General features: G+C 38.4%; 1 protein-coding gene across 1 annotated transcript; it reads right to left on the bottom strand.

Annotated features, from left to right (window-relative positions):
• Window positions 1–324: 324 nt before the first annotated feature.
• Window positions 325–20,874, bottom strand: sypl2a (synaptophysin-like 2a). The gene is made up of 6 exons (XM_084726218.1): window positions 20,655–20,874; window positions 20,366–20,440; window positions 9,873–9,991; window positions 7,205–7,403; window positions 4,648–4,821; window positions 325–1,549 (listed from the first exon to the last, which is right to left on the bottom strand). Exons 1-6 carry the CDS (start codon window positions 20,667–20,669, stop codon window positions 1,424–1,426), a joined length of 708 nt encoding a protein of 235 aa, XP_084582344.1. The 5' UTR covers window positions 20,670–20,874; the 3' UTR covers window positions 325–1,423.
• Between the last annotated feature and the right edge of the window lie 661 nt (window positions 20,875–21,535).

Below are 21,535 nucleotides of genomic sequence, written 5' to 3' on the forward strand. Positions count from 1 at the left end.
TGTGCTGTGGGCAGCCTGCAAGTACTGCTAGGGTCTGTGTCATTTTACCTCACAGAGCACTGGAACTGCTGGTCTACTGTGCCTGGATTGGTTAGTTTGTCTCTGTCATTGTGTGACTGGGTTCTGGGTTTTAAAAAGGTTAGATCTAATTCACCAAAGTCACACAATAACACATACAAACTAAACAATCAAGACAGCAGTAGCAACTCGCATGTTCTGCGAGGTAAAATAAAGTTTTTTGCCAAAGGAGTCTGGTGGCTTTGGAGAGATCATAGATGGACATAACAGCTTCAGTTTCCCATCGGAAAAGGCTATCTGACAACAAAGTAAAGCTGTGACAATATTCTAATAACTGATATTGTTTTTTTAGGTGTCTAAAACATGTTTTGCTGCTGACTCTGTCCATGGCACTACAGTGCTTAGGTTCCTAAATCGGTACTCCTGCTGCTTCTCAAACTGGGGGCGTGTCAACCATCATATACTGTAGATAATACACTGACAACACTGACTGGATAAATTGGCTGCCTCATACAAGCCCAGTTCAAATAATCCTAACTATACCTTTAATTCAATCATTAGATGGTCTCGGAGTTCAGAAAAGGCGGGAGCATTCTATAACCATGTCATAGTCTGAACTGGGTTCTTGTATCAGCTGTTGGAGGAAAAAAAGAGCACCTAATAAAATTTTACCTTCAGGCTCATCTATTGGAACTGAAATTAGTGACATGTATAGAATTGCAGTACTTGGAACCTGTACTGTAGCACCTCCTCTTACAGATTACATGATGGAAGAAGAGCAGGCCTGTGCTAGACTGGCTCAAGGGAGAAGCCCTCATGTGCATTTGCTACCACCTACAAAGTCTGATTCTGGAACTTACTTCTTACGGCCACACTTGGCTGTTTGATTTCAACTGCTGTTAGTCCTTTGCCTTTCCCTGGCTGAGCACCAGTAGAAATTCTGGGTTTTTACATCACAATTTCATCACTAGGTGACTCCCTGCAGGGCAGACATCAAGGGAGGACAATGTTCTAATGTGGAAGCAAATGCACTGCAGGCCTGCTGTTCTCCTCACCAAATATACACAGCCTCAGGTTTCAGCTCATGCTACATTCACAGTAGCTCGTATTGTTCATACAGTAGTGTGTAAGCATTTTAGTTTATATTTGCACTTAGTGTTTTCAAGGCGCGAGGGAATCGGGAGTTGACAGATTTGGGGAAAAATAAAGGACACAGTGTTGCTCAGTCATTGGGGATTGAGTTAACTTCCCAACAATGGCAAGTGCTAAGAGGTACTGGGAGATATTTAGAGTAATTGCTTCGTTTTGTTTCCATTTCTGCAGGTTAACATCAGAGACCAGTGTTGGGCACAAAGCATTTCTGCTGTGGGTACAGGGCTATGCTTGAGGAGCCTCAGTGATGCAGCTAGGGCTCAGGGGCCCCTCCTTCATCCATGGTGGCTGGTGGCTTGGAATCATTGTGGAACGGAGTCTCCTTGTAAATGAACCAGCAGTTACCTGCCCACAGGATCAAGTTCAAAAAGCCAAAAATCTGTAGAAAGACAGGAAAACACGAGATGAATCACTGTTTTGATAGGCTGTCCTGATTCAGATCAGATTTGGCCATCCAATATGTATAATGGACAATTGAGCTTTTTTTCAGTTCAGTGGGCCACACTAAATTATATAATTAAGAGTTGTGTTTTAATGCCTGTGATGTGAAAGCATCACATATTCACACAGTCAGAGGAAGTAAAAGTGTGCATCCTCTGATAGCTCAGGTAAAAAAATCAGCAAACCTGAGCAGCCTGCACACTGTTCCGTCACACAATGAATTGAGGGTTTATTTTGACCAACCAGAGTTAGTGTTGGAACAGAAGTAAGATGAACTGAGGTTTTTGGTGAATTTCATTTTGTTTCTATTGAGTTTGAATGAAGCTTATGATGACAATGTCAAAATGCCAGTTTGGCAAGAGCGATAAAACAGCTGTTTCTGGTTCAACAAAACATACCTTACTCTGAAAAGATCTGTCACTGTAGCGATCCTTTCCATAATGTTGTCAGACATTATTAACAATCTGAGCCTGTCAGTGACAAAAACAGGCACACGTAAACAAGCACCACCTGCCCTGCACAATCAGACGGCGCGCCATGGTGAGGTGGCTCCATTTCTATCACTCTTCTCTGCGTCTCTGCGTAAGTTTACAGCCTGTGATGCTGTTGTATTGCTCTGTGTAGAATGATGCAGCTAAAAAAAACAAGAACTGGATCTTGTTTACTAAGCACTCCTGTTACCATATCTCATTAGTTAACCACCAGCACATGTTGTCACAAGGATTTTGTGTGCCAGTATATTTATAAAATATATTTTTATGATGCCCATTTTATCTTGTAAGTGTAATGCACACTAACTGACAAGGGAAAAATAGAAATGACTGCTCGACTGGAAAAATCTCAGTCGAGTGAGAAGTCTGCCTAATGATTCAAATCTTTATTAGGGGGCAGTTCTACTACTTTTCCTCTGGTCTGTAGTTTCCATCTATAGTTTCCGCTGGCCATTTTTCCTGCTAGATAGTTTTGGTGTGAATTGTAGAGTTATGAAGATATCAGCCACAGAGATGTCTGCCTTCATTTCAATATAATGGGAGTAAATGACTCAACTTGTGGAGCTTAAAGCAGCTGTGGTAGGTTTTATGTGGTTCTGGTAGATTCTACTGCAGAAAGAAAATAGTTCCTACATGAAACTAATCACAATAAGATCTGTGGATTATTTTGAGCAATCGTGTCATGATTTCAGTAAAGAGACATTGCTGTTGAGTTTATCAAATGCATTTTTTTGCACTTTGAGCACCACAGGACTAGTGCCATCTAGTTTCATTAGATTGGATAAATAGCACTACAGGCAAGAAAGGACACTATTTCAAATTTAGATTAAAACTAATTTCTAGATGCTTACTACTGTGTACATGAGACTCTAAATTACACAGACAGAGGGCTCTTGATGATTTGGGTTTCTAGTGGCTTTAAAAATGGGTTTGACCTGCACATCAACACTTTTATTACCCTCTTGTTAATAAATACAGATACGAAGACGTGAAAATTTGAACAATAATTGGATTTACACATTTATTTTGACTCAAATAGTGCATCCAAAACTGGAAAACAAATACTGCAATACTACATTTTCATTCTAAAAAAAAACGCATTCGGCTTACACATACATAACACTACACTGCTGTAGCAAATAATGAAGACATCCTAGCAATGGAAGGGACTGGCCATTTGTATTTTGAACACCAGAGGGCACTGCCAGCACTAGACCACTGATACACAATTCCAATAGACTGTACTCCCTCCATTAGTGTGTGGAATACTGTGTTCCTGATCTGTTACAAAATGCAAATTGTAAAAAGGTTAGAACTGTGATCATCCTGCTGGTGAAGGCATTGGTACGAAGCATGTTGGCTTCACTTATCCGATCAAAATACTTTTTTTCTCTTAACACAGATGTAGTGTATGCCATCTCCGGTATGGATGAAGCACAGTTATTTATGAAGCATCCTACACACAGCATCAGCAAGGAACAGAAGCGATGCAGAATTCTCCTATTCATAAGAATGACACACTATGTTGTGGTGTAACTGTATTTAACAATAAAATGAATTATTATTATTATTATTCAGGCTGAGTCAATTAGTTGGTCAATTGTTTCCATGATTAATTTATAGCAGTTTGTTTTAAAATGTCAGAAAATGCTAGAAACTGTTGATCAGCGTTTCCCAACGTCCAAGCTGACGTCCTCAAATGTCTTGTTTTGTCCACTACCCAAATATATTCAGTTTACTGTCAGAGAGGAGTAAAGAAACCAGAAAATATTCACATTTAGGAAGCTGAAATCAGAGTTTTGACTTTTTTTATTTTAAAAATAATTCAAACCAATTAACTGATTACCAAAATAGTTGATTAATTTCATAATCGACTGATAATTGATTAATCGTTGCAGCTCTATTGTTGTTATTATTATTCATCAGTGACTATGCTGAGAAACTTTCTCATTATGTTATTACTATTTATTATACAGATTGACCTCCTTCCAGTTTCCCAGGACTTAGCATTAACTAATTGGGAAAAAAACGGAATAAAAATAAACTCATCCTGACCTTTAAGATAAATGCATTATTTCCATGGACTTTAAATTATTGTTTTATTTCACTGCCTTGCTGCCCGGGCAATAAAAAACAAACAAAACTGGAAAACAAACAAAAACAGAATATGCCTCCATACTGTTCATCTGGTGAAAACCAACTCTCTTAAAGCCTCAATGCTCACTTGTGCACACCACACACACCCAGTTCAGACAGTGTGCATGCGCACATGAATGTGGCTCCAAGCTAAGGATCTACAGTGAAGATTCAACCTAAAACCCTAGTGTAATTAACATTTGAAAATTGGTCACCATTCACTTCCATTGTTTGTGAGATTCTGCAACACTGTGAAACTCCAGCAGTGTTTTGTGAACTGAAAATCTGAACCTGACCTTCAATCAGCATGAGGGTGAGTAGAAAATTACTGAATTTTCATTTTTCGGGTGAACTATCCCTTTAAAAGAGAAGGTAATATGGCCTTTAGCGCTATAATACCACAACTTACCACAGAGGCATTGAGGCGGCCCATGGAAGGAAACTCCTCTGCTTTACAGACGTCCACACACGACTCCACAAGGTGGTCTGGGTTAGTGGCCCATTTCACATCAGTCAGGCCTTTGCCCCAGGCAGAGGACGACACAAGCCACAGGAAGGCAAAGGCAGCAGTCACCACCAGGTCCTGGCAGGGTGTTCACAGTAAACACATACACATTAATATCCCAGGACTGAAACAGAAGGGTCTCAGTTCCCACTGCATGTAAGCCTTATTTACTATATAAAACTAGTTTTCAGACCTCTAACAGTTCCTATTTACTGAGGACTTTTTTTAATTTTGAATTCAAGACATACACTAATGTTTTGGCTACTGCATGGATCCATGTGCAGGCTCCAATCATAAAACTTCAGAATTAATAAATATCATTAAAAAGTTCACAAACCATACTGGATAATCTTTGGATAATGTACTACACTATATACTATATTTTCATATTGATTTTCAGGATTACACAGGGGCTGGAGCCCCTCATTAAGAAGGTCTGAACATTTTTATGATTCTTTTCTATACACATGTGCTTTTTCTGCCTGAGATACAAAGATTGAGATCTCAGTGAACTGGAGACACTGTAAAATGTGATTAGGGCCATATTAAAGTGAAGAATGATTATGTAATTTAATAAAAGTTTGGATTCTGTGTTATAATTTCGGAGTGGTGGGTGGGTGACAAAACATCAGGTATATTTTCAGAGCACAAAATTACTTTGAGATGGCTAAACCTGTTAAATGGCTAAATATGTACTCAACAATATCACCGCTGTGACTGAAAGAAATCTGTTAATTCTGGAGAGAAGACAAATCAGTTGCTGTCTGGATGGTAGCAAAAACAAAAAAACCCTCTATGAATGCCATAGAAAAGAATACCGCATAGATTATCTTTAACTTCCTAAAAGTACATCCAAACCTCTAAAATCTTTAAGACAGTCTTACTGGTCATCATATGTTTGCTCACATGTTGTGTGCAAAGAAACTTTAATGGTTGTACAAGGAGATTGTTAATCTCTTTGGCTCTGGTCGCAATGAGAAAGGCTCAACTTTAGTTTCAACTTACAAATGTCTTCAGAGGATATTTTGTCATTTTCTTTTGTTCAGGTGTTTTGCTGTGGGCAGACATCTACAAAGGAGACCTGGAAATGCTATGTGGATGCAAGTTGTCCCATGAAAACAGAGGATTAAGATGCAGAGAGCTTGAATGTATGGATGAACTCTCCGAGAGAATTGTGATGTACTGACAAGTTCAAACAGACTTTAGCTCTGCATGAAAAAAGGCAGCCCCTTCATTTATTCATTCATGGAAAAAAGAAAATCAAACCAAACCAAAAAAAAAACACATTTGTCTGGCAGAAAAGTTCCACTCCACTGCAAAAAAACTCATGACCTGGTTATTCATTGGAGTTTGGCAAGAGTGACAAAGCTGTGTCTAGTTAAGCAAAACATATCTTACTTTCTAAAAAAAGGTCTCCCACTGAAGGGATCCTTTCCATAATGTTGTCACACACTTCTAATACCAATCTGAGCCTGTCAGTGGCAAAAACAAGCACAAGCAAACAAGCATCACCTGCCGTGGACGCTCTGCTGGTGCGCTGTGGTGAAGTGGCTGCTGCAGTGTGTCACCTGCACTTGATTTCTATCACTTTTCTTTGCTTCCATCACAGGTAATTTGTGGTTTGTGGTGAATTAGAGATTAAGTTTACAGCCTGTTGTGCTGTTGCATTGCTCTGTTTACAATGACACAGCTAAAAAAAACAAGAACTGCAACTTGTTTACCAACCAGTCCTTTCACCTTCTCTCATCAGTTACCCACTGGCACATGTTGTCAGGATTTTTAAATAAGTGTGCCAGAAAATCTAAAACTGACTGACAAGGGAAACAAAACTGAATGCTCGACTTAAGAATCTCAGTTGACTGAAGAGTTGAATCTTTGACTATCAGGGGGCAGCCCGACTGTTTTGTAGGAAACACAGCGAAATTTAATGGGACAGTTCACACCAAAATCAAAAATACTTACATTTTCCCCCTGGCCTGTTGCGTTATTTATCCATCTAGATTTTTTTGGTGTGAGTTGCAGACTTTGGCAATATCTGCAAAAACATGTCTGCTTTCTCTCCAGTATAATGGTACTAGATGGCATTTGGCTGGTGGTGCTCAAAGCGCCAAAAGAAATTGTTTGAAAAATTCGAAACCAGCGTCTCTTAGAAATCATGAAATCATGGCAGCGTTGCTCAAAATAATCAACAGCCTTTGTTATAATTAGTTTTAATGAAGGACCTACTTTCTTTATGCAGTAGAATCTACAGAAACTACTTTGTCATAGAAAGAAAGTAACATATAAATTAAATAACAGATAAATGCAGCCCCCTGTGATGTTGTAACACAAGGCTGATATTGGTTTGAATGCCTGAGATGTAAACAACAAGCTCAGCTCTTCTCATACCCAGACCTGGAGCATGTGAGGGGGGTTAGTGTTCTGAAGAAAACTCACTGCTGACTAGAGGACGTGTACTCACTATGATGGGACCACGGCTGGTCTGGCGGTAGACATTCTGGTAGCCCAGGTAGAGGATCAGTGTGGCAGTGCAATAAAGGAACCCAAACACTGCGACACACACAAAGAATTCTGCCGAGGAGGAGAAGTCACCCTGCAGGAAGGTTTCATTCTTTGTACCAGTGTTACAGTCCAGACGCAGATATGGGTGTGCTCCCAACCTGAGGGGAGAAAAAGAGGGAGAGGGCACTTTCAACAGCCGCTCAAATGACTCCTGTTTTTAGTCTCTTGTTGTGTGATTTCAGAGAAAACAAGGCCTCACCTGGGTTACTGTTCTATCCACGGAAGGCGATAAGAGAACATATGAAAGGATTAAGAGAGACCTTGGGCACAGATTAAACAGAACCTTCAACTCATCTGTATGGTTGTAGATTAGCTTCATCATAACAAAATTTAACAAGGATTCAACACTTCCTTCCAATTATTTGTTTAAATAAAGATTGCACTACATAATAATGGGAAGTAAAACTCTTTGAAAACAGTGCTAAATGGAGGAGAACTAGAAAAAAGTAAGTTTATCATTCATTTTTTAATTTGCTGTCATCACTTTAAGGTCCAGTGTATAAGATTTAGGGGTATTTTTGGCACAATACAGCAGAAATTAAATATAATATTTAAATAAATGTTTTCATTTGTGTATAATCACCTGAAAATAAGAATAATCGTGTTCTTGTTAATCTAGAGTGACCCATTTAGATGAAAGTTGTTAAGATACCAGTGTCAGACAATGCCTCGGATACTGCCTAAAATACAGAATCTGTTATTGAAGAGTCAGGGCTCAAAATTTACTTTTTTCCTCAGTGTACCACAACTGTCCTGTGTTCTGCTTTCAGCTGTCCCAGACTTAATAACCACTGTGCCAAACAGTTTTTTTCTTCTTCTTCTTTTTTAATTTTTAACAAAATTAACAGTTTATTAACTTGGTTTCAGAAACTCCCATCACTTCATTGACTCACTCTGGTTCGAAGTTTCTCTATGTGTTCCCTGCACTTATATCTGAATTAAAGTTGTAAGTGTTCACTGGTCACAATCCGTTTCAACATAGCAAACTGCAATGCAAATGCAGATCTGTGTCAGATTGTATGTATGTAAATTCCCATTGCCCTATACCACTTTCTCTCACAGCAAAACACTATTTTAAACACCATGACGGTGTGTAAATATGCATTAGGGTTGGGCAATGTCTACCAAATTGACACATGACCACATCCACAGTGAACCATTGTGATAGGCTATTGGGGTTCTACAAGGTATTTGGGGTTGATCTCATAATAGAGTTTAACATAAAACATCAGATTCATCTGTTTGCATACAAGGCAGATCACTGCATATGTCCCTGAAGGTCAGAGAAAGGAAGAATTGATCAGTTTTTCCTGAAACCTCCTTTTCTCCTAAACCATACAGCGCTTTTTTCTTGTGGTGGCTTTTCTATTTCATTAGGGATGCAACTAACAACTATTTTCAACATCAATTAATCTGCCAGTTATTTTCTCAGTTAATCGATTAATTGTTTGGTCTATAAAATGTAATATAATTGTGTATTGTGTATGTTGATTACTGTCCTCAAATGTCAACCCAAAGAAGATATTCAGTCATCTGCATTTAAAAAGCTAGATCAGAGAATTTTGACTTTCTTTCTGAAACCAGTTAATTGATTATCAAAACAGTTGCTGATTAATTGAATAATCAATTAACCAATTAATTGTTGCAGCTCTACATTTCACTTACACATTTAATTGTGAAATTTGTCCACCAAAATGACCAACTTTATCTTAATAGTACTGGCATTTATGACAGAATGTAATCCCTGTGACACTTGCCAACAGTTATTTTCATAGTTGAGTAATTGGTCAATTATTTTCTTGATTAACTGAAATAGACTATAAAATGTTGATCAGTGTTTCCTAAAACTCAAGTGGATGTCCTCAAATGTCTTGTTTTGTCCACAACCCAAAGATATTCAGTTTACTGTCAGAGAGGAGTAAAGAAACCAGGAAATATTCACATTTAAGAAGCCAGAATCAGACAGTTTGGACAGATTTTCTTTTCCTCAAATTGAACCTAATCTGACAGATGTTAAGAGGGCACAGTTAGGACTCAGTAGCTCATAGAGTGTATTAAAGGTAGACTTTGAAAGTGAAAGTACTGAAATAGACCATGCATAAAATATTTCTGCAATATGATAAATTCAGGTATCTGAATCAGTATCAGGAAAGACAAAATGGTATTGGCTCTTACAGTAGCCCAGAACAAACCACCAAACCAAACACTGCCACATGGCCACTACAGATTCTACACCTGCCAGATGTCAATTTTTCATTGAAACATCAGTACTTTATGTTCTCCTTCACTGAGCAACAAAATAAGCAACTAAAAAGAGAGTTGCAGGGGTCAGAATTGAGGTTTATCTTGCTGAGACCAAGTGGAGTAATCATACTTTTCACCAGATGATGGCAGTAACACACAATACTGTTATTTACGGAAAGAGGAGAAAGACCGGGCATGTGTCCTGGTATTTTAGTGTGGATAACAAACTTAAAAAAAATACTCAGAAAATTCAGTTTTACACATACAATGCAATAACCAGCAAAGGCTGCTATGACTGGGAGCACTCTAGTGTTTTACAGTACCTGAAAGGATAGCCAAATACAGCCTCTACGCCTTCCTCCGTACCACCTTTACAGGTGACTGTAAATTTGGTTGTCCCAGAGTAACCTCCAGTGGTAGCAAAGGTAAATATGGTGAACACCTGTAGAAGCAAAGAAACATGTCAGGGTTAAAAGAAGTTTGAGGTTTTATAAAGAGGCAAGGTGGTTCCATTTCACCTTAATCAGAGTTCAAATTAATGCAGAATTTTCGCAGAATAATCTTGTAGAAGGTGCAGATTTTTCTAACTGTTAAATTGAGCAAAATGTTAATGGAGTTTGGCAGGTAGTGAGACAGGAAACCACTTAACTCATCCTCAAGTGATATTTCAGAGCAGTGGACTTTTGTTTTCAGGATAACAGGCTTAACTTTACATTGACAGACAACTGACGGTTATAAACAGCTGATCAAGTTACAGTGGAGGACTCGTCCTCAGTTGTTATTGTCAATTTATGAGGTTGCGTGCATCATGTGCAACTGTGGAGCTCCTGCAGCCTGCCTGTCTCAGCCGTGTCTGGAGAGGAGGGGGCAGGGGGGAAACCATTGATCGTATATTAAACAGGATTTTAACCTATTTATACACAGTCTATAGCTCCAACTCACTATTTAGACTGCGGTGCTCATTTTTACATGTGTAATTGCTACATATTGCTCCTTTAAGTCCTCATGTTTGTAAAAATTTAATTCACTCTTGATCTGTACTTTTGATCAGTACTGTCTTTTAGGATTTAAGTTCATATTAAATTGATACCATGATGCCTTCTCCCTTCACACAAGTAACAAGTGTAATTTTTTTTCACCTCCTGAACTAACTTCACTATCACGTCTCCCTGCAGTTGTTACATCCTTTTTCCACACAGGAAACCCCCTCCCCTCCCTGGCTCCCTTTCCCTCAGAGAGCTGAAAACAAAAATGTCAAACCCTTTAACACGAAGCTGACAAACCAAACATTCTGTTCAACCAGTCCAGCTCTTACAAAAAGTCATTTCTCCATAGTTTACATGTAGTTAAATGTCATATTCTTAGACAATAAAGCAATTGTTTCTGCTGGACTACTGCATCCTTCCAGGTAGGATTAGATAAACATACACTGGGCTGACAGCCTTCTATAAAAAGACATCTGTCAACATCTGATTTAATGTTTTGATCCCATTTTGACTGAAGAATTACTATTATATAGTAATCTTGGCACATTAGAGCGTCACTGCTATCCTTTGAGAGAGTGAGAGAGTGAGAGAGTGAGAGAGTGAGAGAGAGAGAGAGAGAGAGAGAGAGAGAGAGAGAGAGAGAGAGAGAGAGAGAGAGAGAGAGAGAGAGAGAGTGTTAGAGTCAATCCAACAAATTATTTCCTCCTGTTTGAGTAATGTTTGCTAAAAACTACAGTGATGGAAAAATCTGTGAATCTGTCTGTTTTATTACTTTATATTCATGTTATAAATATATAAATGTCAATTAGATGATGATCTGCAGATAAAAATTTGGTTACAGTAATCATCTGCACGTAGTCAAGTCAACCCTGGCAGGCACAATGACTATAAGAGGTTTCCACTGTAATTAGAAAAATATAAAATAACACCAGCCTTATCCTTTAAAGGACAACATGGGCATTAATCTTAATGGTTACATCATATTTGCTTAAGCTGAAATGTTGTTTAATTGATGCTTCACCTCTCTTAAATGTTGAAATGAACTACTAATCCAGATAACACTGGATAATAGCAAGAATTAGACCTTTTACGTAGATAAAATACTTTGAGAAACTCATTCATGCCTTTATCTCAAAAAGGGTGGACTACTATATTGCTGTTATCCCAATGTCCCAAAAAAAATCGTAGTAGGTCCCTTCTCCCTTCAGGAGTCAGATGATAGTATCCAGAGTCCGAACCAAACCTGTGCCACTGACTGATTTTCTTGATTGCCCTTTTATTAAACATACATACATTTATTACATTTGGGGAAATTCATTGTGCTATAGGTGCAGAAAAAAATGCATGTCTTGTCAGTTATTTTTGTATATTTCTACTTACATTGATTTTATTCTTATTCTTATTTTTTTTTCTCTCTATTTTATGTTGTCCTATTATTTTCATGTTGTGAATTTGATCATTTTAACATTTCATTCCAAAGCATCTTGCAAAAGGACTTCAGATGAAAACTAGCCAGCTTGCTAATATTGGCACATTCACAGAAATGTTAATGTGCATTGTCCTTATAAAATAAATTTAAATTTATCCTTTTTCATGATATTCTAATGCATTCTTTGCCTTATGTAAAAGTACATGGAACTGCTGCTGTGTTTTAAAGGAGCTATACAATGGATTTACTTTGCTTAATAAAAGGTGCTTAAAAAAAGTCACACATCACATAGATTTAACAACAAAACTCTAAGAATTGTCTTGTGTGTGTGAGGTGATGACAAGCAGGCTATAGAGAGGTGAAGTCATGCCCCTTCCAATGACTTTATCTGTCTATACTGCTACAACTGTAACATATTTGTAATGCAGTGCTGAGTTGACAATGATAAACCTGGGCAAAACAAAGGACAAATAAGATTTTTTTTTTTAATTCTTTACACCAACTGTGAATACTGTGATTGAGTATTTTACTCTGTGTATGCTGTTTTTCATATTGCAGGGAAGAATCAATGTCAGCAAAAAGTTGCTTCAAGGGAGAAAAACAAGCTGAGATCTTCAACTTTGCTGACAAAGAGCAGACACCAGCAGGAAGAACGGAAAGCAGACGGGAACCCAGAACATTTCCTCTAACCTTTAACATGAACTGACTGTGCAGAAAAACTGTGATGCCTCTCCAGGGTCGCCAGAGAGTCAACTGTGCTGCAGTACCAAGGGCAGTCAAGACTTTCATTTTCAGGGCTGGGTTAAGAAAGGTCCAGTTTGCACCCGTTGCTGACAAATTTCTCAGGTGGGTGAAATTAGCAGCAAGGTTTGGACAAGATTTGAATCGTCGCTGCAGCAGGCACACCTCATGCTGGCATTCGGCTCAGGTTTAATGTTGTTGGCTGTAGGACATGGCCTGGGCTCAGACCTGAACGAATCTGGCGGGGTCAGGCTCAGGCCAAAATGTCAGGCTTGTGCAGTACTCTAGGTGCACTGTGTAGAAATCATATGAAAAAATTTATAAGCCCATCCCGTGATGACCATCCTAGTGACACTACACAACCGAGCCTTCCCAAAAACCTCTTACACCCTTGAGTAGCACTGGCGGTCTTTTCTGAGCCAGGAAAAACCTTGTTAAGGTACTATATCTGTAAACAGAGTACAACTCAACTACAATGCTGATGAGATCCTGACTGCTGTCGTTTCATACTATTTTTAAAGGCAGCAAGACAGAGTGGGATTTCATACAGCAGCTCTCTGTCATACAGCCAACACTGGCACACATTATAGACATAACATCCATGTAAATAATACTTGGAAAAATGGAAGAAAATATGTGAAGTGTTTCATTAAGGCTGTGATACATGACTGCTGTTTGGGGAAATGTATACAGTCTTTAAGCTTTCTACACATTATCAAACAGTTTAGTAAGGTTGTTTACAGTATTAAAGTATTGACACTTTTTCAATACCACATTTAAAAGCATTACATAATAACATTTGGTGGTATCAAAAGTACCATAGCTATTACAAAAATGATCTAAATGCTCAGTTTGTATCATGTTCATTGACTTTTTCTGTACAACAATTGATAACAGATTAATCATTTAAGTAATTCTGTATGTAAAATGGCAGAAAATGCAGATTTTCTTTATTCATTATATGTTAAAAGGAATATGTTTGTGTTTTAAACTGACAAAATAAGACATTTAAACACATCACCTTGGAAAACTGTGTTGGACTTTGGTCACTATTTTCTGACATGTTATAGACATTGCAGCCCTAGATTAAACAGCTCTTATATAAATGCCCTTGTACACTACTGATAACAATGATCTCGCAAAATACTCTTGTAAAATCTTTGTTGCGTATTCTGTTAGACTGCATTTTATTCATTTGGAGGCATGTCAGAATGTGCGATTAAAGGGCAGGTCCAGTAGTATTCCTTATGTATTAAATCCAAACATCCAAACTTTAGTTTAAGTATGCATGTTTTAGCATCAAAATAATAATTTTTCCCAAGCCCTTCTAAAAATGTTTGCATGACCTGACATGGGTTATTGTGTGATGATGTTGTTACATATACACCTGAGGGAAGGGAGGGGAGGGCATCTCAACATCACTGTTTTTTGCTATGACAATTTGGAAGATATCGCCCAACCATAGACTAATATAGCTGTAACAGACCAATATCAGGCCACTAATATCTGCTGACCAATATATCTATCTGACTATAGAAAGAACACAGATGGAGATGTCCTTTAAAGACAGTAGATCCATGGCACCATGAAGATCCTTAATCATATTTCACCAATATTCAAAACTAAAAATAAAACTTCATCAATAAATTACTCTCTAAATTACCTCACACAATTACTGAAATTTCCTATTATTTATCAGCCGGGATGTATGCGACTACATCTGCGATAAGCTAAAATCATCCTACAAGACAGTGATATTGCATATTTTGCATTATGCAAAGTGTTTTGACAGTTTCTGATCAGTCAAAAGGGGTTGTAATCTAATCCTTTAACTTAATTACAGGCAAACAAAAAGGAGATTTGTGGTTTTCATATGACAATAACAATTTAAGTTAATATGGTCACAAGGAACTTGCTCTTTTCTTATAACCAAATGGTGGTGTTGCAATCACTGTGTTGTAAAACGTATATGAATAAAGTACACCAATATGGAGTACTGAGTGACAAAGGGCACCCCCTTGCACACACCTCTCCCTCTTCCCAGGACATCCTTCCTCCAATGAAAAGCTTCTGATTAGGGCATGTGATTCTTGCTTCCGTACTTTCTTTCAAGAATAATGTCCTTTGTTCACTTACACCCACATCTACCAATGCACATTCCCAAATCATCAGGATCCTTTTCAACTACACAGCAGTTGTACACAATGGGTTGAAGCACAGAGTGAGCACAGGCACTGAGGTGAGCAGTCTGTAGGCTGCAGTAGTGTAGGAACAGCAAGAAACACACATAGACAAATGTAGTGCAGTATTTAGCAAGCTTCAGGCCCACTGAGGATTTTCAGGAATGGGTTTCATCTTTCAGGTGTCTCTGGATCTCCACAACATTTCTCAGCTTTCATCTCAGCCTTGTTTGACCCACCCCACCCAGGCCACTCTGACAGCACCCCAAATAAACCCTCCACATAGGGCAGGGGTTCCCTGTCCAGAGTCCAGCGTCCCACCCAGCCTCCCGCAGACTGACCATTGCATTCCCCACTAGCTTTCCTGTTCAGGGAGTGGCAGGTCAGATAAGAGACAGCAGCAGCCAGTCACAAGGTCCTGACATAGCAATTTAGATTTTTATACAACAACCTTTACTTGTACAAGGATCATCAATAAGGATTGCACGCTTGTAAAATGTCATGTTGGGCTAGTAAACCAGTAAAGAACTAAACAATTAGACTATAGATGATAACCACTTAGGTTCATCAACAGAAAATGAGTTTTTTTAGCCTCTCAAATATGTAGAATTCCTGTTTTTCTTTGTTTATTATCATATTAAACAGAATATCTTTGTGTTTTAGACTGACAGAAAGAGACATTTAAAGACACCACCTTGGACTTTGAAAAATTGTGATGGACATGTTGTCATTGCAACCACAGATAGCAACATGAAAAATAACTCTAGTCATTGTTGTTTAATAACAGCTAATAAAAGTGTACAGGGGCAAGTAAATATTGACTTTGGGGAGGCAGATATCTGACCAAATTGACCAACTGACTTGAACCATGTTGTACACAGCACATGACATAGACATAGAGTGCAAAAAAGTTTTCATATCATATATATCAGACAACATCTACACCAATCTGACATAGGCTGATATAGGCTAGCGGTGGTAGGACAATATCGGGCCAATAGTGTAAGAGGACCAATATATCTGTCTGGCTCAAAACAAAATGGCAAAAACAGACCATGATTCCAAAAATACATAGACCACCACATCCCTTAGTGGTGGTCACCCTCCACCTGACATTGTGAATAACTGCTGTTAGCCTACTGGCTACTGTCCATGTTTACAGATAGTGGCATACAGGCCAGTTTGACATCCAGTAATCTCAATTATAAACATCTTCCAAGAACACGGAGGAGGGATTTAAACAGTTTCTCCAAGCGCTAGAATACTAAGACTCTCTCACCCTGCAAGAATTCTGTCTATTCCAACCTTGAGACTGAAGCAGACCAACAACAAAATGAACTTGTTGAACTGCCTGAAGAAATCTGAAATAGCAAGGGTTAAAAACTGAACAATATTTTCAGCTGTGACAATCAGATTTGAAAGCCAAGTAACAGTCCTAAAGCAGCAAAGATCCTCAAACTCAAAAAGCAGAGCCACTAAACTGACAACCACATTTCCATATTGACAGCAGCAGCCCTGTTCCGTCACAAGATTCAGACACTAACAACTGTTAGCACTTAGAGGATAAACTGAAACAGAAAGAAGATAAAGAAGTTAATGTTCTGCCAAAAGAACCAACTGTGATATTTTTAGAAAAATCATACACTAATAACAGTTGTAAACTACTGCCCACAGACTGCAGAACAACATGGATGCAGCATTTGTAACCTCAACATTTCTGTTTTCCAGAGGGACATGTGAATGGCCATGTATCAAACTCAGTACTTCTTTGGCACTGGCCAAATGTGTCCATAGCACCAGGCATCAACAGCCAAAAGTACCAACAGCTGGCATGGAACACTCCGATTGAAAACATTATTTTTATTTAGTACCATTACTTAGCAATATTGTTATACCACTGCTTGTGTTGGAAAGCATTTCCCTTTTGAAATCTTGGCTATTTTTGTCAAATGAAAAAATACAAAAACATGTTTGCATTCCTAAAAATAAAGTTTCCATCAAGTTGTTATGTTGCTATTGGTAGCAAATCTGAAGCAATGGATCAACACTACAGCGATCAAAAAATTTCAAACTATACCTATCCCTGTGTTTTGGGGTGTCTTCAGGCCAACGTCAACCTTGTGTGAAAAAAGATAGCCCTCTTGTTCATTTGAGAAAAGGTAAAGCGTGTCCTTCTGTCTATACAAAGCAGCTGAAACCAGTTCCTGCATCAAGTATACAATGTACTTTATACAATCAAGTGCATGAATGCTGATTTACCCCAGTGGTATGTGTGCAGTATACTTATACTATTACACCCACATTCCCCAGGGAGATGCTCAGAGAATGCTGCGCTGCAGCAGACAGCAGGATTTACAGTCAGTTTCCAGGGAAATGAGCGCTGCCCAGAGAGACCCAGACACCTTGTCAGCTCCACATCCAACAGTCCAAAGTGAGAAATAACAAAACTTAGTGCTGCCTAACTGCTTCTGTTCAAACAGGCTTTTTCTGTTCTAAAATTATAGACCTGCAATTTTCACTCTAACACTGTATGCAAGCATCCAGTATGATCTGCAATAATGGATAATTCAGCTGGTTTTGGCAGTCATTTTAGTAATAATAACTTTGTTCTCATCAAGATAGCAGAACTTTTTATAACAGACATTTTGACATATCATGAAATGAGAAGCAAAGGTGTAATTAATAACATTAATGATGGCTGCATTCTGCTTAAATGAGGTCCTGGTTTTGTGTGTACTGGCTTACTCGTACCCCTTTTCAACTGGTTGGCCGGTTCAGAGCCAGTGCTTAATCTTGAGCCACTTCTTCCCGTTTTGACAGCATAAGAACTGGCTCTTGGCCTGGTTCAAGAGTGGCACCAACACTTTGCTAGTCTAGAACCAAGACCCACTTAAGTCAGGCATGTGGGTGGGGTTCTCATAAACAGTGAGACCAACTAAAACTCTGGACCACCATTTTTAAATAAAACAGAGATGACATATGCATCTAGTCTGTGTAATTCAAAGAAGAAGAAGAAAAAAACAGAGATTCAGCATGGACGTGAAATTGAAGTAGCACTGGTCTGTGGAGGAGATAAACTTGAGGGGGCTTCAAGAATCAAACCAGAGTTTGAACAGATACAGAGCAAACTGGCCACAGCAGGGTACAGCAGAAGCATTGAACAGATCATAGACAAACCCAAGAAACTGACAAAAGAGTACAGGACCAAAAGAAGCACCTCTAATGCCTTAGTGGGACACTTAATGGAAGCACACCTGTGCTTTTCGTGCTATGACAAGTCAAAGTGTCTGCTGTGAAAAAGGTCTATTGCTGAAACTGAACGCAGCAGCATCACAAAAAGGAGCCAGGACAGACTAGAAACACAAGTAATTAGTACAGGAGGGAATCAAGCCAATTTGAAACCAGTTCTCAACTGGAACAGGTTCCAAATTGTATGATCCATCAAAACTATGTCCTTCCAAGTGTATCAATTCCCTTTATCGAGGCCAGCATGTTTTTCTGACAGCTGCTCTTTGCAAAACAGTGACTTCAAACTCATTCATGGCTTCACTTCACAAAGAAAGATGACAGCAGAGCTAGTTGTAATGTCTGTAACATGACAATTTCATCTAAGGAAAGGAACACTAACAATATGCTGAAACATTTTTCTCTGCAACATGAGCTTGAATGCCAGGAATGCCTTGTATTTGACACTTCACACACATGTGCCGCTGCTTCCCAACTGCGCAGCACATCTGTTACGGAGGCTAAATATCCTAGTAAAGTATCCATATTAACATAACCAATAGAAAGACTGACTGAGCAGATGTTTTCTAAGAAAGCCTAAATAAAAACAAATCCTATACAAATATTCTCTCATTTAACCCATTTTAGATGATGACAGACAGACAGTGGAACTTCTGCACACCACACATACATGCCTTTTTCATACTATTTTACTAGCTTGTGTTCAGATAATAAAACAGTTGGGTTGATGCTGAAAAACTGTGTAGATGTTCATTTTTCCACACAGAAAATTAATAAAGAAACAGATCAATAAGCTGAAATAATAAAAGTACTGGTATCTAAAAACTCTTATCAGTATCACTTTTATTATGCAAACAGACCAACTTTCTGTTTCAACTTACACCTACTGTACTGGTTGGAATGGGTTTAATTTCAGAATGACAGATTATTATAATCATTGCAAAAGAAAACAGTGTGTCATCACTTTCAATTTCAACTCCAAATAAGGTGGTTTATATATTGATTTATCTGAGACTATTTTAATAGCCTCAGAAAATAATACATATTGGTCACAATTTGTATGATGCCCAACCCCCTAACAGTGAGCATTGTGCAGTATACTTTAATAGTGGAATAGAAGTGAAACTCTGCAGCACAGCAGCAGATAACGCCTGCTGTATATGTTAATTACCAACAGGACATGGCTGCTCCACAAGGAAAGCCCACGCCTTAAATACACACAGCACTGACTGCTGTCAAGGAGCACTTAGCACCACAGTCTGCAGCAACCAGAAATAGAGTACAGGCAATATTAGCAGTCAAATCACTAAAATACGGCACTGCTTAACTATTTTCTTTGTTTTAGTATACATCCATTCAGATTAATCAGTAAGAAGTCAGTCACACCGACTCATGTGGCAGTGATATTTAGAGCATGTTCTACTCTGGAGCATATACAGTATATCCAAGGTAACTGATTCTCAACAGCTGGCCCTCCTCACAACAGCTACATAAAAGTTTTTCAAACTAAGGCTGTATTGAAACTGCAATACTTTTTCAATACCACATGTTTAAAATGATGATCTATGGTGTCGAAAGTAGTGAAGCTATTAAAAAAATCTATGGCATAGAAGTGTTTATTCAAGACCTAAGTTCAGTTCAGCCTTAACAGTCTTGCCTAAAATTTGGCTTGCAGAAAAAGCATAAAGTGCTTAGTGAGGTTTTTTGTACCTGCACTGTGAGCCAGTCGTGAAAAAAAAGTAAGCAATTATCTTATTTGTGTGCCTAATACTACTTTTTTCTTTTTGCTGTGATATATTTTTTTTTATAAAATTCCTCTAACATGACAGTTCTAGTTCACAGGAGCACCAGCTCTGTAAGGGTTAACAACAGCAGGCTGGCATCCTCGTTTAGGTTAACATTTCACTGAGGAAATGAGTAGCCAAATGCACCGAAAATCCTCAAGCTTTGGCATAATTTAACTGAGTGAACCAGGTCAAAAGCCAAGACTCCAAAGTTACAAATGAACAAAACAGAGAACCTGCAGCCAAGGAACCTTTTTTCTGTCTGACAGACACACGCATGGGGTTTGGAATTAGTGGAATGGACAACTAAGAAATGTCAACATCACGAGGACAAATGAGAGGAATGCAGAGTAATGTTAGATATGGTGGCTGAACACACAAGAATAACTAGCTTTAACGTGGCTTTGTATCTATTTTAGAGACATTTCAGTACTTTCGGACTTTACTTACCCATTCTAGAACACGAATAAATCCAAGAGGTTCTTTCAGTGGTCCTAGGTCCAGAGAAAACCCAGACACGAGTTTCTGGGGACAACAAACAAGGTGTGTACAAAGACAAACAGGCTGGTTAGGCAGGTGTAAACGATTTAGCGTTCACATTAGCACCCCAACAACTCTCGTTACCTGTTTGTCACCTTGCAGCTAACTGGCCCTGCCCTTGTTAGCCAACCCCTGCTAGCGACATGCTAACGCTAACTCTTATCAACCTGCTGTCTACTCAGCTAACTAACACACCTACCTGAACAGTGTCCATTGAGACGTGCAACAACCAGAAAGCAGCTTGTATCTCACTCCTAAAGTTGTCAGTTTGGTTCTTAAACTAACTTTAAGTTGTACTCCTTTCACATTCGTAAGGTGGCAGCGGTACAACTGCTACTGGCTGTCAGCGGGCGGCGGAGTTAAGCCAGCCGAGCAACTGATAAGGCTACTGTCAGAGCCCGTCCAACCGAGCCAACCGCTGTCTGTCACACTCGGCAAAATAAAATACACTACTTCCGCTCATTGCCCTCCAAAATAAAGAAAGCGTGAAGCATTTGTTTATATAGTTGGCCTACTTCGGCGCACAGAATATTATTGGATTTATTCCATGCGGAAGTGATAGTTACAATCTACAATCTGGTATGTTTTGATGTCAAAGCAAATTGTTGGGAAACACCTGAATGTGTCACAGGTGCGTCAGAGGAAAGCACATATTTAATTTAAATTCCAAATTTTCAAAATTTAAAAAGGGAAAAAAGTAAAATAAAAATAGAGAAATTAATACTCATTATTATTATTATTATCATTATCATTATTATTATTATTATTATTATTATTATTATTATTATTATTATTATTATTATTATAATTATTATAATTATTGTTGTTGTTGTTGTTGTTGTTGTTGTTGTTGTTATTATTATTATTATTAGTAGTAGTAGTAGTAGTAGTAGAATAATTTGTATTATTATTAGTATTATTATTGTGGTTGTGGGTGTAGTTAAAAATGTGGTCAAATAAAAGACATCACCCTCAAATTACTAAGGTTTATTCTACTACATTCTTAAAGGGACAGTTCACCCCCAAATCAAAAAGACATATTTTCCCACTGCCTGTAGTGCTGTTTATTCATCTAGAAAG

Source organism: Lutjanus erythropterus, chromosome 2 (assembly GCF_056507025.1).
Source record: "Lutjanus erythropterus isolate fLutEry1 chromosome 2, fLutEry1.hap2, whole genome shotgun sequence".
Classification (NCBI taxonomy): domain Eukaryota; kingdom Metazoa; phylum Chordata; class Actinopteri; order Lutjaniformes; family Lutjanidae; genus Lutjanus; species Lutjanus erythropterus.